At 38.3% G+C, this 17,117-nt stretch overlaps 1 protein-coding gene across 10 annotated transcripts in view; it reads right to left on the minus strand.

Annotated features, from left to right (window-relative positions):
* Nucleotides 1-17,117, minus strand: part of APLF (aprataxin and PNKP like factor) — a 121,678-nt gene that overhangs the window by 64,536 nt on the left and 40,025 nt on the right. For all 10 annotated transcript variants that reach the window (XM_078349167.1, XM_054244880.2, XM_054244879.2 and 7 more), the window contains exon 2: nt 594-665. Coding sequence is in view for 6 of the 10 variants with exons in the window: in XM_078349164.1 (XP_078205290.1) it covers nt 594-665 (72 nt within the window). In the remaining 4 variants the exon portion in view is untranslated. The remainder of the gene's footprint in view (nt 1-593; nt 666-17,117) is intronic.

Genomic DNA, 17,117 nt, shown 5'->3' on the forward strand with positions numbered 1-17,117 from the left:
CTGCAAATGAAAAGGAATAATCACATTGTATATTCTTAGAAACTGGCTGTCCGTGCATATCATCAGTGATTTTGCAGCAGTAAACTATAAAGCAAACAATTAAAATTCAGGCCCTCAACAAAAACGTTCAAATTAAAATCATTTTCAAAACCTCAAAGTTGAACAAGGTCTAAATTTTAGAAATATTCAACTCTACACAGAGTGATACAGAATGTGTTAAAACATTACCCTATAACATTTAAGTGACTTTGGTCACTATCCCAGCTCAAAACACCAACCATTACATAGTTATGAGCTTTCTTATTGGATATTATTTGGAATATTCAATTTTAAACCAAATTATAACATATACATGAACTGGCAGTTATCTTTCATCAAAATTCTAATTATGTAAATGCAGCATTGTCATATGAGAAAATACATAATTTTTCTCATAGTTTAGACCTTTATCTCCTAATTATTTTCTGGCAATGAGAAGGATACATTCTAACATTAATTCCCTATTCCCATAACCTTAGAAAATAGACACCTCTGCTTGGGAACTGAAAGAGGAAGAGACAAAAGTAAAAATAAATAATTAATAACATATTTACCGGTTTGATTCGCAGCTGACCATCTGCCACCTCAAGAATGGCATGTCTTCTGGACACTCTCTTGTCTGTTATCTATAGAGTAAAAAAAATTTTAAAGATCATGTTAAGCACCAACTTCACTAACACCAACTTTACTACCTGATCCATCATCTGTTGGTAACCTTGGTATCTAGCACTTGAATTTTGGCATTATCTGCATGAGGACCAAAATTACCGGTAAAAACAGACCAAGCCAACACAAAAATTCAATTAAACCTATTAGTTCCACACAAAAAAATGTAGAACTGCCAGGAGTCAGTACTCACTTTTTTAACCAGACAGCAGTTCCACACTTAAGGCTGTGACATACAGAGAGTAACATCAAGCATTGGAATGAGTATCACGTGAATGAATTTTTCGCAATCTATTGTTAGCCACAATGGCTATCCAAGAAGCAAGTACAAACTAATAACCTATTCTATCAGAAAAAAAAAGATGCTAAAAATTTAAAGATTCCTTTCTTTTTCCCAGAACGTACCTTAGTAGGCTAAAAACAACAGCAGTTATCTGATGACTCATTTCATCATTTACATAGAACCTTCCCTTAAATGTTGTGATTCAACATAACATTGCCACAGCTATTACTCACACTTTACAAAGAAACTGAAAGTCCAGAGAATTTAAGTAACTTGGGTAGGTCACTTTCCAAGTAGGCAGTACTCCAAATCCATAATCTTTTTAATAAAAATAGGTAATAGGCAGTGTGCAGTGGCTGCAATCCCAGCACTTTGGGAGGCTAAAGTGGGAGGACTGCTTGAGCCCAGGAGTTCAAGACCAGCCTGGGCAACATAGTGAGACTCCCATCTTTACATAAAATAAAAAATTAGTTGGACAGGGTAGCATGTGCCTATAGTTCCAACTATTAATACTTGGGAGGCTGAGGTAGGAGGATTGGTTGAGCCCAGGAGGTAAAGCTTGCAGTGAGCCATGATCATGCCACTGCACTCCAGCCTGGGGGACAGGGTGAAACCCTGTTTCAAAAAAAAAAAAAGTAATAATAATAAATGTGAGAACACATTTATATATGACTATACTTACATGTAATCATTCAAAAATTTCAAAAAAAAGCACATTATTCTGTGACTGAGAGTAAAATGTTCCTACTTCTGGCTTGGGTACCAAAATCTCATTGTTACTTCAATACTGCAAACCAATTTTCTAATCAACAGAGTAATGAGCTATCAAATATCAAACTATGGCATATAAAGATGGTTCCTGTAACAGTCTATCTTAAATTTCTTTCTTTTCTTTTTAAAACTGTATTTTTGCAGGAAGCAATAAATGAACTTTTCCTATCTCTTTCTTTCTTTGAAGTAGGCTTCACTGACATTACGAAGATAAAAGACATTTTAAGTAATATAAAAGTATAATGTGACCTCTAGTGGACACATAACTCTACAACAGTGTAATTTCATTACAAGCTATGTGTCTCTACAGAATACAAAAAGAATGCTATCAAGAGTCTTTGGAATTAACATCACTCAGACATTTATAGTGTTCCTTTTAAAGTAAACCCCTAAATAGTGAATATGCTATAAAATAACCATTGCACTTTCTCAATGGGAAATGTAAAGGTTTAATAAATTATTAAAACGTTTTAATTTCAGGACTGATATACAGAGAGGGGGAGGGGAGCAAGTAACATACAGATTATTCTAAAGGTCTGGTGATCTGCTTTATTTAACAGCCTATCACTGCTCCTTGTGCAGAATGAATATCCAACACATTTTTATTATTTATTAATATATCAACTGCAATAACAATTATCAACACCCAGGCACCATTCTAGACTTGTCATGTATCATCTTTTTCAGTCTTCACAAAATCTATGAAGAAGACACTATTATTATACTTCACTTCGTAGGTGAGAAAATGAAAGTACAGAGAGTTTAAGCAACTACTCAGTTATATAACCAATAAGTAGTTGGGCCAGGAACTGAACCTAAGGAATCAGATTCCAGAACCATCCATGCTTTTAACATTGTATTGCATCCCTCAATATTATTACACAAAACCTAAATTAAAACCTCAGTTTTTAAGATTATTTATCCAGTGTAACTGTCTAAACTAGAACATAGTAAATTACTGAAAACAAGGCAGAAATAGCTATTTAATAATCAAATAGACATTCAGAGGAGATTCAGATCCTAAATAAAGCTCCAGGAGGCCCTCAGGCTTTCATTTGGTCCTGCTGATCCTAATGGCATAGCTAAGTCTAACAAGATATGTCATCCAAATTCCCAATTCTCTATTCATAAAGTGGATAGGGCTTAGAAGGCAGCACACTAACAAAAGGAGAAAATGGCTGATGTTGGTCTGCAAGTGGAAAGAAAAAGGCTACTAAAAAGCAAAGAAACCCAAGGACTCAGAATACACTGGCTAGAGGCCATTTAGGGTAGGACAAATGGCATAACATACTTCAAAATATACTGTACACTTGCCCAAGTTTACCAAGAGTCAACAAGTCTAAATCAAAACTTCAACTCAAAGTCAGACATTTCACATCTTAGAAAGCCATAAAAATAGTTAAATTGAGGAATTCCAATTTTTATAGAATAACTATAGCCACCTAAATTCTAATCACAACATATATTTTTCAAAGAAATCAACAAATAGAACAAATAAAACAATACATATCCCATCCCATATCTAATGCAAAACTAGGAGACGGAGATTACTAGAAGTTTTAACTTATATGTAAGAGAGATGAGAAATATCAATTCAGAAGATCAAGCCCCAGAACCTATGCTGGAGCAGAGAAAAGCAAGTGGCAACTGAAAGAAAAAGAGGATAGAGGGAGTGGGGATTTAGGGGTGCTGAAGCACTGGTATCGCTCCCAGAAAAATTAAGTCACACTGCTGGTGGGAAATACTAAAAACACATTTCAGATCCACCATTGCAGAAGCCAAGCTAATAGAGAATCCAAAATAGTGGCATAAAAATATGTGGAACCAAGTCTAGCAAGCTCAGAAAAGGCAGCATTTCTCAGGGAGAAGAAGGACACTTGGAAAAAAAAATAAATCCAATAGTACAGATCTTAACTTCTAAATACCATTCCCCACTAAATGCTCAAAAATGGATGGGTGCATGTCAGAAGGACAGAGAAACCATAGAGAGAAAAACTCTCACTGACCAAATTTAGAACCATTTGAGCATCAAAATAAATAGTGATAATACTGGAATACAGCATATTGAATCCCAAAATAATCCATGAGTCTGAATCATAGACTGGTTTTGGGATTCAATGTGCTGTATTTCAGTATTATGGGAGGATAAGGCTGGGGAAGATGCTTTTATTTATAAAAGAATGCCAGCTTAAGTAGAAGAAATGGTAGAACCAGAAAAATCACTATTTTCTAACTATCAATGTAAAAATTAAGTTAGGAAAGGATAAAAGGATGTTAACTGTCAGAAAAAGGCTTGTTGGGAAAAAATACTTATGAAATCTCAGCATCACTCCACAGATTACTGACAAAGGAAATGATATCTTAACTGGGAAATCTGGCAAATACCACCTTACCCAGGCAATCACACTTACCACATCACCACAACAGGACAAACTGATAGATATGCTTCCTAACGTGGTACTCTGAATTCACATTACCTACTTAATATTTTCACCAAAAATGTTTAATGTGCATCAAATTACGTGCAAGCAATCAGACAAATCAAAATTGTGGGACACTCTATAAATAATTGGCCTGGACCCACAGAAGCATTGATTTATTAAAGACAAAAGGCAAGAAAACCATTCTAGATTAAATTAAAACATATTTAACTGGATCCTGATTTTTTTAAAAAATGCAAATGGTGCACTGTTGAATAAAACTGAGTATAGAATACTCAGTTACACATTCCTAGAATATAACAACAGAATATAGCTATGAAGAAATGTCCTTGTTTTTAGGTGACACAAGTTGACATATTTAGTGATGAAGTGCCATAATACTTGCAGTGTACTTAGTTCAACTGTGTTCAGGGGAAAGAAAAAAATGCGCACACACACGCATAGACATTTTATAGAAGAAAAATCAATGCCTTATTTGATTAAATTGCTGTTTGTCTAATTTCTGTTACTTGTAGTCAAAAGCAACTGTGATTAATACATATTCCTCTAACAATTGTTACATCGATATGATTGATATGAGCCTTTTTTTTTAGAGATGGTATTTTGCCATGTTGGCCAGCTGGTCTCAAACTCCTGGCCCCAAGTGATCCGCCCACCTGGGCCTCCCAAGGTGCTGAGATTTACAGGCATGAGTCACTGCGCCTGGCCTTAAACTCAATTCTCCTTCTTCTTTGTTTTTTTTTTTTTTTTTTTTGAGATGGAGTTTCGCTCTATTTCCCAGGCTGAAGTGCAATGGCACAATCTCGGCTCACTGCAACCCGCCTCCCAGATTCAAGTGATTCTCCTGACTCAGCCTCCCCAGTAGCTGGGATCACAGGCATGTGCCACCACACCTGGCTAATTATTTTTGTATTTAGTAGAGACAGGGTTTCAACACATTGGTCAGGCTGGTCTCAAACTTCTGACTTCAAATGATCCACCTGCCTCGGCCTCCGAAAGTGCTGGGATTACAGGCATGAGCCACCATGGCTGGTGTTAAACAGAATTCTTAATATTGTTTCTTGAATGAGAACAGATCTCTCTATTCTAATAACACTTTTGTATTGATACCTTGTGGATCCCTTATATTTGATTTTCTGGTTTTAAATATCAATAGGATACTTCATCCACTATAATATACATACAGGTGCCTTCTCTGGTTTTAAGATAAGAAGATTATACCAGAAGAAAAGATAAAGACATGAAAAAATAAAAGAACTGCTTATGATCTATTTGTTACCAAATACTTATTTTTGATATTTATTGAAGTCAAACAAAATGGAGATTTTCTTGACTGCAATTCTCAAAATTCTAAAAATGAAAGGAACAAACCTGAATAAAGTAAAAGCAGAAAAGCTACTGGATCCTGAAATAGAAGAGGGTGGTACCTTTCATTTCATTTTTTGCCTATATATATATGCGCAACACAAGTTAACAGGTATAATACATCACATTAATTCAATGTTCTCATGTAACTTGGTTCCTGTAAATAATAAGAAAATAGGCAAGATTTTTTTGTTTTTCAGTATACACTATATTACAAAGGAAAAGTTAAGATAAAAATTATATAATACTTTATACATTAATTTAATTTTATAAAAATTATCTTATACAAATAAAATCAGAAAGATGGCTGACTAGAGGTGCCTGATGTATGCCCTTGCCCAACAAAAAGGGACCAAAACACAGAATCAACAACTACAATTCAACTGGAGTGGCTGAGAAGGAGCACTGAAGTGCAGCAAGGGAGTGGCAAGATCCCTGTGGAGCACAAAAGCAGCATGAAAGGAGGTGCAAGGCACCCTGCCTCTGCTGTCCCATCTTCCCAATGACACTGGCTTGGAGCCAGGAGGTACAAGGCACCCTGCCTCTGCTGTCCCATCTTCCCAATGAGACTGGCTTGGAGCCAGGAGGTACATATTACAGCGCAATGGTAAACACAGGGCCCCAACGACATACACAGTCCTTACCACAGGAGAATCCCACAGTCCTTTCAAGCCTTGAGGTATTTGGAGAGCTACCTGTAATTTTCGCAGCAACATTACTCCAGAGTAGGAGCTCGTGTTATGCACTCCCCACCCTTGCATGACCTAAGCTGCTACAGCATGGCACCTTCTTGAAACCAGAGCCACTGTTGGAGGGTGTCCTGCTTTTGGGCCAGAAGCCACCATATCTCTCTAGCTTTGAGGCTCTGCCATCATTCCACAAAGACCACATGTAGGACTGCATTGCAATGACTCCAATTACTGAGAGGGACAGCTATGATGTCTTATTATTTTCTTATTACTGCATAATGGGGAAGTCAACCCCAGGCTGGCCAAACCACTACATGCCTGCACCCCCAGCTGCAGAAACAGCTCAGCAGCCCACCTCTGGTATGTCCTTCCCCAAACTAGCCAAACCACTGTGAGCTCACACGCCAGCCAGAAAAACAGCTGACCACCCCCAGTGGGCATGCCAACAAACTGGCCTAGGCATTGTGTGTCCATATCCCCAACTGAGCAAACAGTCTGGTGGAACCACCCCAGGCAGACATACTCCACAAACCAGCCAAACTGCTATGCACCTCTACCTGGATAAACAGCCTGGTGGCTCTTTCCTCAGTGAGCCAAACCCTGAGCAGCCAAAACATGACATATCCGCACCCTAAGTCTGATAAACAGCCCAGAAAGCCAGTCCCTGAGCTGGCCAACCAGCTGCACACCAGCACCCTCAGCCTGAGAAGTAGCCTAACAGCCCTGCCTCCAGTGACCCAGCTGACTCACTGTGTGTTCATGCATACCCCTGCCCCAATAACCAGCCTGGCGAACTCATCTCTGGCAAAGTCACACCACCACCTCCACAAATTCCATAGCCTAGGCCATTGAGGCACTTGCAAACATCACTAACATGGGTTACAGCTGAGGTAACTGCAGAGACCATACTACTGTGCTCACTCAGAACCTAGGTCAACACACTCTACCCATCAGACACCATAAGACCCATCTACAGGAATAGCTCTTTCCCTGTGAAAGCCACTCCATAAAATTAGAAGAGGTAACTATTCCACCAGATATTGAGCAGATATCAATACGGGAACAAAAGAAACATGTACCCGTGATGCTCTCTCTAGGGAGATTCTCTTCTGTACCACTGACAATCTTTTCCATAGAGTACTGTGTATAATGAGCCTTAAAAGTCCTTCTGACTCCCTCATCTAGTAACTAAATTAGAGATGCTGTGTTTGGGGGGAAGTAGACCACTTCAGCACCTTCGTTACTGAACTCTGGCCAGAGGCATTGTTCAAAAGAATTCTAAAAGGCAGTCTCTTACTGGCCCTGACTTCAGTGACAAAGCATTGATAGAATCAATTCAGAAAAAGGATTTTCATTTCTAAACATTCTCTTTGTACAACCAAAAGAATGGCTGTACAGAAAGGCAGCTCTGTACATCAGCTGTGAACCCATCTGGACCTGGGCTTTTTTTGGCTGGTAGGCTATTAATTGCTGCCTCAACTTCAGCCCTTGTTATTGGTCTATTCAGGGTTTCAACTTCTTCCTGGTTTAGGCTTGGGAGGGTGCAAATGTCCAGGAATTTATCCATTTCTTCCAGGTTTACTGTTTTATGTGCATAGAGTTGTTCGTAGTAATCTCTGATTGTAGTTTGTATTTCTGTGGAATCTGTGGTTATATCCCCTTTATTGTTTTTTATTGCATCTATTCGAGTCTTCTCTCTTTTCTTTTTTATTAATCGGGCTAGTGGTCTTTTTTGTTGATCTTTTCAAAAAGCAGCTCCTGGATTTATTGATTTTTGAAGGGTTTTTTAGTGTCTCTATCTCCTTCAGTTCTGCTCTGATCTTAGTTATTTCTTGTCTTCTGCTGGCTTTTGAGCTGTTTTGATCTTGCTCCTCTAGCTCTTTCAATTTTGATGATAGGGTATCAACTTTAGATCTTTCCTTGCTTCTCATGTGGGCATTTATTGCTATAATTTTCCTCTAGACACTGCTTTAAATGTGTCCCAGAGATTCTGGTACATTGTGCCATCGTTCTCGTTGGTTTCAAGGAACATCTTTATTTCTGCCTTCATTTCATTGTTCATCCAGTCAACATTCAAGAGCCAGTTGTTCAGTTTTCATGAAGTTGTGTGATTCTGAGTTAGTTTCTTAATCCTGAGTTCTAATTTGAATGCACTGTGGTCTGAGAGACTGTTTGCTGTGATTTCTGTTCTTTTGCATTTGCTGAGGAGTCATTTACTTACAATTATGTGGTCAATTTTAGAGTAGGTGTGATGTGGTGCTAAGAAGAATGTACACTCTGTGGATTTAGTGTGGAGAGTTCTGTAGATGTCTATTAGGTTTGCTTGGTCCAGATATGAGTTCAAGTCCTGGATATCCTTAGTAATTTTCTGTCTTGTTGATCTGTCTAATATTGACAGTGGAGTGTTAAAGTCTCCCACTATTATTGTATGGGAGTCTAAGTCTCTTCGCAGGTCGTTAAGAACTTGCTTCGTGTAATTGGGTGCATATATTTCGGATCATTAGCTCTTCTTGTTGCATTGATCCTTTCACCATTATGTAATGCCCTTCATTGTCTCTTTTTATCTTTGTTGGTTTAAAGTCTATTTTATCAGAGAGTAAGATTGCAACTCCTGCTTTTTTTTTTTTTTTCTGTCCATTTGCTTGGTAAATCTTCCTCCATCCTTTTATTTTGAGCCTATGTATATCCTTGCATGTGAGATGGGTTTCTTGGATACAGCACACCAATGGTTTTGACTTTTTATACCATTTGCCAGTCTGTGTCTTTTGATTGGGGCATTTAACCCATTTACATTTAAGGTTAATATTGTTATGTGTGAATTTGATCCTGCCATTTTGATGCTAGCTGGTTGCTCTGCCCATTAGTTGACGCAGTTTCTTCATTGTGTAGATGCTCTTTACCATTTGGTGTGTTTTTGGAGTGGCTGGTACTGATTGTTCCTTTCTATGTTTAGTGCTTCTTTCAAGAGCTCTTATAAGGCAGGCCTGGTGGTGATGAAATCTGAGCAATTGCTTGGAAGCTCTGCACCTCTTCCCATAGCTTATCTTATGCATCTCCTCATCTGTATCCTTTGTCATATCCCTTATAACAAACCAGTTTTAAGAGCTGCTCCAGCAAATTAACAGAGCCCAAGGAAAGGGTCATGGGATCCCCAGTTTATAGCCAGTGGTCCAGAAGCACAGGTAAAACAACTTGGGGCTTGCAATTAGCATCAGAATGGAATCTTGGGAATTGAGCCCTCAACCTGTGGGAGCTGATGCTATCTCCAGAGAGATGGTGCCAGAATTAAACTGAATTAGAGGACATCCAATTGTGTCTGCTGCAAAAGTGACTGCTTGCTTGTTGTTGGGGAGAAATCACCACATATTCAATCACAGGAGTCTTCTGTGTTTATTGATATATTTTTATTCACTCAGAATATATATTTTAAAAGTGATTCGGGGGAATGATCCAAGATGGCCGATCGCTAACATCTTGGGATTGCAGCTCTCAGGGAAAGCGCAGAGAACTAGAGGACGCCACACTTTCAGACAAATTCTGGTTGCTTACAGAGCAGAAGATCCCCAGTGGAGGAGTCACACGGGTCGCCAGCGTGACTCATGTGACCGGCCCAGCAGTTTCGCCAGCACCTCGGCGCAGCAGCTCTTGGAGCAGAGTAAACAGGGCTGGCTCCCCTTCTGACTGAGGTTTGGAGGACCGACACGGGTCCCCAGCATGACTCCTGAGGCCAGCGCAGCGGCTGTGATGGCATCTCAGCGCGGCAGCTCTCGGCGCAGAGTAAACGACACTGGTTCCCCTTCTGACCGAGGTTTGGAGCCCCAGGAAGGCAGAGTCGCCTATTACAGACACAAGAAGGAAGCCAGACAGGAGAATCCTGGGCAGAAAAGCACCATCAGTCTTAACGCCACTGTTCTGGCCCTGGGAACTAACAACTTGGACGTCCACTCAAGAGACCTAATCTGAAAGTTGGTAATTTCAAAGACGACAGGAGGATAAATTGACAATGATGGGAAGAAACCAGTGTAAAAAGGCTGAGAATACTCAAAATCAGAACGCCTCTCCCTCTAAAAATGATCACAGTTCCACGTCAACAATGGAACAAGGCTTGATGGAGAATGAGCGCATCCTGATGACAGAATCATGCTTCAGGGAATGGATAATAAGAAACTTCTATGAGTTAAAAGAACATGCTGTAGCCCAACGTAAAGAAACTAAGAACTTTGAAAAAAGGTTTGATGAAATCCTATTGAGAATAGACAACTTAGAGAGGAATATAAGTGAATTAATGGAACTGAAGAATACAATACAGGAACTCCAAGAAGTATGCACAGGTTTAAACACTCAAATTGTTCAAGCAGAAGAAAGGATATCAGAGGTCAAAGTCCAACTTAATGAAATAAAACAAGAAGACAAGATTAGAGAAAAAAGGATAAAAAGGAATGAGCAAAGTCTCCAAGAAATGTGGGACTATGTGAAAAGACCAAATTTATGTTTGATAGGTGTACCTGAATGCGACAGAGAGAATGAATCCAAGCTGGAAAATACCCTTCAGGATATTATTCAGGAAATTTTCCTAAACTAGCAAATCAGGTCAATATTCAACCCCAGGTAATACAGAGAACACCACAAAGATATTCCTCAAGAAGAGCAACCCCAAGGCACATAATCGTTAGATTCACCAGGGTTGAAACGAAGGAGAAAATCCTAAGGGCAGCCAGAGAGAAAGGTCAGGTTACCCACAAAGGCAAGCCTATCAGACTTACAGCAGATCTCTCAGCAGAAACTCTACAAGCCAGAAGAGAGTGGGGGCCAATATTCAACATCCTCAAAGAACAGAACCTTCAGCCCAGAATTTCATATCCAGCCAAACTAAGCTTCACAACTGAAGGAAAAATAAAATCTTTAATGAACAAGCAAGTACTCAGAGATTTTATTACTACCAGGCCTTCTTTACAAGAGCTTCTGAAAGAAGCATTACACACAGAAAGAAACAACCAGTACTTTCTAAAAATATACCAAAAAGTAAAGAGCACCAACATAAAGAAGAATTTACATCAACGAATGGATAAAACAGCCAGTTAACATCAAATGGCAGTAACCCTAAATTTAAATCAACTAAATGCCCCAATCAAAAGACACAGCCAAAACCCAACAGCATGTTACATCCAGACCTGTTTCACATGCAAGGATACACAAAGACTCAAAACAAACGGATGGAGAAAGATTTACCAACCAAATGGAGAGCAAAAATAAATAAATAAATAAATAAAAAGCAGGAGTTGCAATTCTCACATTGGATAAAATAGATTTTAAAGCAACAAAGATATAGTGGTAAAAGGATCAATGCAACAACAAGAGCTAACGATCCCAACACCCAGATACATAGAGACTTAGATTCAATGAGACAGAAAATTAATAAGGATATCAAGGACTTGAACTCAGATCCGGAACAAGTAAACTTAATAAATATTTATAGAGCTCTCCACTTCAAGTACACAAAATATACATTCTTGTCAATACCACATCACACCTACTCATAGGTTTAAATGAAACATTGATTGGCCATTATTAATATCCTTTTTTTTTTTTCAGAATAAAGCAATATTTCCGTTCACCCTCCCTCTTTCTCTTCCTCTTTCTTCCTCTCCTTTACTCATTTTTTTTTCTTTCCTTCTCTCAAAAAAAAGAGAAAAAAAAAAAAAGAAATCAACTTGTAAACCTCTAGATCCAGGTAGGCAATGTCTCTCTCATTGCTTGATTTCCTTCCTTCCCTTCCCTCCTTCCCTCCCTCCCTCCCCCCCTTCCTCCCTTCCTTCCTTCCTTCCTTCATCCCTTCCTTCCTCCCTCCCTTCCTCCTTCCCTCCCTTCCTGCCTTCCTCTCTTCCTCCTTCCCTCCCTTCCTGCCTTCCTCCCTTCCTCCCAAAGAAAAAAATAAAATAAAATAAAAATAAAAGTGATTCATCTCACATCTATTAGAATGATCAAAATTTAAAACACTGATAACACCAAATGTTGACAAGGATGTCCAGTGACAAGAACTATTATTCATTGCTGGTGGGAATGCAAATAGCACAGCCACTCTGGAAGGCAGTTTGGCAGTTTCTTATAACACTAAACATTCTATTACTACACAACTTCACTATCCAATCCAGCAACTGTGCTCCTTAGTATTTACCTAAATGAGTTGAAGACCTATGTCCACACAAAAATCTGCACACAAATATTTATAGTAGTATTATCCACAATCAATAAAACTTGAAAGCAACCAAGATGACCTTTAGTAAGTAAATGGATAAACTGGTACATCCAGACAATGGAATATTATTCATCACGAAAGAGAAATGAACTATCAAGCCATCAAAAGACATGGAAGAACCTTAAATGCATATTACTAAGTGAAACCTGAAAAGGCTATGTACTTTATGACTCCAACTGTATGACATTCTGAAAAAGGCAAAACTATGGAGAAAATAAAAGAGTCCAGTAGTTGCCGGGGGTCCCAGGGTACCTCTGGGGGATGAATAGGCAGAGCATAGAAAATTTTAGGGCAGTGGAACAATTCTGTATTATACTGCAGTGGTAGATACATGTCATTACACATTTGTCAAAACCCATAGGATATACAATACCAAGAGTTAACCCTAGTGTAAACTACGAACTTTGGATAATAATGACATGTCAATGGGGATTCATCGATTGTAACAAACATACCACATTGGTGTAGAATGTTGATAGCGGGGGAAGCTGTACATGTATGAGGGCAGAGTATATATGAGAACTCTCTGTACTTTCCACTGTTTTGCTGTGAACCTAAAACTGCTCCATAAAATAAAGTCTACTTTAAAAACTAATATATTAAAAACAGTGTTTGTAAAAGATAAACAGGATCACGGACATAATGTGATCATCCCACAAGTCTGGTCAACACTTACCCAATTGTCCAACATGCAACATCTTAGAGCCTTAAACCACACAGGCCCTTCCCTACACCACTCACTCTTCACCTACCAAAATTCCAACTGTTCCAACACACACAGTCAAGCTCAATATGCTAACAAGTTCATGACGCTTTCTTTCCCTGATCCCACCTCTTAAATGCAGGTTCCTTCTTATACCTCTCTGTTCCATGTTGACATCATTCTTTCTGCTTGAGGACTAAGCTCTGATTTTGTTTTATCTTGCCCAAATTCCTTTCTAAGGGAGCTGGGGAGTCATGCCCAACAAATCATAAATTCTCATCAGGTGAGTTTTATTTAACCCTGTATATCGTGACTTACTTTCCAATCTGACTCTGGCATAACAAGGAAGAAAATCGAAATGTTTTAACCCAAAATATATTTCCTTGCCATACCTTGGAATTGCCCCGCAAAGTCCCTTGTGAAAAAAAGTCCACATTCTACAGAGAATCCCATTTCCCCCTTGTTTCCCTTCCTTCCTTTCCAGATCCAGGAGATAATCAACTAAGAGCCAGGTACCCTTTCAAGTCTGATAAGCAACTTTTACAACCTGCTTTCTCTAAAGTTTGCTATCTGAAAGCTCTGCATAACAAAACTTGGTCTCCATAATCCTTTATCTTAACCTAAACATTTCCTTTGACCTCAGGTCTTCAGATAAACTCAACCTCAACCAGAAAATGTTTAAATTTACCTATAGCCTGGAAGCTCCCCGCACCAGCCCCATCCCCCATATTAAGTTGTCCCACCTTTCTGAACAAAACCAATATATTTCCTAAATGTCTGTCTCATGCCTTCCTAAAATATAGAAAACCAAGCTGTACCCTAACCACCTTGGACACATGTTTTCAGGACTCCTGAGGGGTGTGTCACGGCCCATGGTCACTCATATTTGCCTCAGAATAAATCTCTTGAAATAGTTTATAGAATTTAACTCTTTTTGTCAACAGGCTCATGGTATTTAACCAAAACTTTTCATTAAATGTGACATTTTAAAAATCAGGAATTATATCTAAAAATTCAAATTTCTTACTATTCTTAAAAAAACGATATGACACTTACCAGATGGGAATAGGAGAAGTAGCAGGGATTGCACAGAGACCCTCGCTGTGTGGCTTTCCCAACACTGAGGTAGAACTGCTGTCATTTATTATTGTCCCTGTGCTATTTCTCTTCTTAGCTCCCACTTCACTCACTCCGAGTGTCAGCCTGGCTCCAGTCCCCATTGAGAGGCTGTAGCTTTGTTTAGTTATTAATTCTTATTTGTCTCTCAAACCCAAAACTGTAAGTTTTTGAGAGTAAAGATTTGTTTCTCATTCATCTTTATTTCTCCTATACTTCCTCCCACCCAACCATAGTACATGTTCATCAACTATTTCCTGAATTTGGTGAATTATCAATCAACAAATAGAAAAAATGTTAACACTTAATTCATTATGAATGTTACTCCCTAAGGTTAGAAGTTGGTAAGACTTCATCTTTACTATATTTAAATTCACTTTGAAACCCAATGAAACCCTTTTTCATATCTAAGTCACAAGTAGGTTCCTTTTGAGGGTAGAGTGAATGAGAGGCTGAGATGCAGGAATGGAAAGAAGAAATCATGTGTTAAAGGCCTACTATGTACTAGGCACTGGTTGTAGGCTAAATAATTAAAACGAGTTAAGGACAAATCTAGAAATAAAAGAAATGTCAGGGAAAAAACTTGTGTTGGAGCAGGTAGGAAGAGCATTCCAGGCCAGCCAGGAGGACTCTGCAATAAGCAGTTAAACTCTTGGGCTGCCAGGTCCGGGAATGGTTACTTTGCGTGAACTTTGTAGAACGTTTATAACATTTTTGGAAGTGGCAAACTGATGTCACCTGAAGAGTCTATATGAAGTCTATGACCTTCTCTGTTCCCTCAACTGGGGTTTCTTCTCTTTTTAATCGAAGCAGTCAATTTAATTACATCAACATTGAGAAAGTCTCACTACATATCTTGCGTTATCTTGTTCCCTAGAAGAAAAATCGATCATAAAGAAATGTGTCATATAATCCCTGTTGTCAAAACAAAATAAGAAAAATTTGAAATCAGAAATAGTATATTTCATTTAAGAGTGTAATAGCTTTAATCAAAGAAAACCATAAAGGAAATTATTTGCCCTAACAGTGCTTGACGTGCTGTACTGTAAAACCATTTTAAATTAAATTTCTTAAGATAATGGTAGATTCACACATAGTTGAAAGATACAATATAGAAAGATCGCTTGTACCATTTATCCAGTTTCCCCAGTGGTAACATGTTACAAAACTATAGTACAATATATCAACCAAAGATATTGATATTGACACAGTGCAGACAAAGCACATTTCCATCACCACAAATATCCCTCATGTTGTTATTTCATAGCCATATTTATTCCCTTCTGCCCTGCTGCCTAATTTTTTAACCTTTGGCAACCACTAATCTGTTCTCCATTTTTGTAACTTTGCAATTTTAATAACGCTATATAAATGGAATCATACAATATGTAATCTTTTGGATTGGTTAACTCTGAAGTTCTCTGAAGATTAATCCTGCTGTAAACCTTCTGATGCCAATCTTAGAGCAAAATCAAAATCTAGTAAACAAAGACCTGGGGTTCGCTGATGACTCACATGAAAGCAAAGGGCACAAGAAAGATTAAATCTCACTGTGCTTTGTTCTCTGTGACAGGTTTCTCTGCTGTGTTTTCCTATTATATTATATGTAATAATATAAAAACATTCTCATTGTCAAACCGTTTTACTACCAAGACTGTTTTACACAGTGGGATTATAAACCTTTATGTTTGTGTGACCATCAAGGTTTACAAAGCTTGTCTCAGAAAAACATGGCCAATTAAGTAAGAAAGTTCAAAACCATCCTAATTCATACTAATCGTTTCCAACGTATACCAATTTACAGCGAACTTCCTGAGTTTTCCACTTAGAATTCAGTCTTCACTCTCTCACAATATAAAAATGAATCTCACTGGAATTGCTGTTGTTGGAAACAGAAGCCCTTATGTTGTGTTTTAACTATTAAAGAGAAGAAATGAGTGCATCTGTTAGCTCGAAAATCAAAAAACCACAAGGTTATTTCTTTGTTTTCCAAATTTTCCTTCAATACACTTAGGATGTCATTCATAACCACTTCTGATATCTGCCAACCTTGACAACAGAATCTCATCACTGAATATTATTTCAAATGGAAAAGCAAAATCTTGACCAGATAATTGCCCAGCTTTTACTCCTTACCATTTTTAAAAACAGATACCAAATACGCTCATCTCACATTAGCAAGTAGACAATCCAAAGAACAAGCTACAAATAATGAAAGGGTTCGCCATCTGTTGCCATGTTTCTAAAACAGGGGCCTAAATCCATCCATCTTTTAATCTGACTCACAGTAGTCTACTGGTGACAACTTCTTAAGCAAGTCAAAACTCATTAGTCATCAGACATATGATTACTAGACAAAGCACATACTCTAAGTTTCTAACTTATGCATTCAAAAGAAAAAAAGAAAAAAAAAGCCTCCAGACAGTTCCTTCTGGTGTTTGTATAGGCTAATTAACGGGAAAAAAGTAGAAATGATGTTACTTAAACATTTAAATAATCACTTGTCCAGTTAAAAAAACAAAAAAAAAAAGAACAGCAAGGGACCATCTACTTCCTCAATAACCTTGCTACATACACATGTGCATGTTCAGGTACATGTACACACACACACACACACCCCTTTAGTACCAACTTCCATAATACAGTCTTAAACTACCACTCCTTTCCCTGCTCTCAGAAGGGACCTAAGGCAAGTGCCAATGGCTCCATATAGATTCTGGAAGTTAACCAGGATAACAGTACACACTCCTTACTGGTTGGTGTTAACTCACTGACACATATCTGTCTC

The sequence above is a fragment of the Callithrix jacchus genome, chromosome 14 (assembly GCF_049354715.1).
Source record: "Callithrix jacchus isolate 240 chromosome 14, calJac240_pri, whole genome shotgun sequence".
In the NCBI taxonomy this organism is placed as follows: domain Eukaryota; kingdom Metazoa; phylum Chordata; class Mammalia; order Primates; family Cebidae; genus Callithrix; species Callithrix jacchus.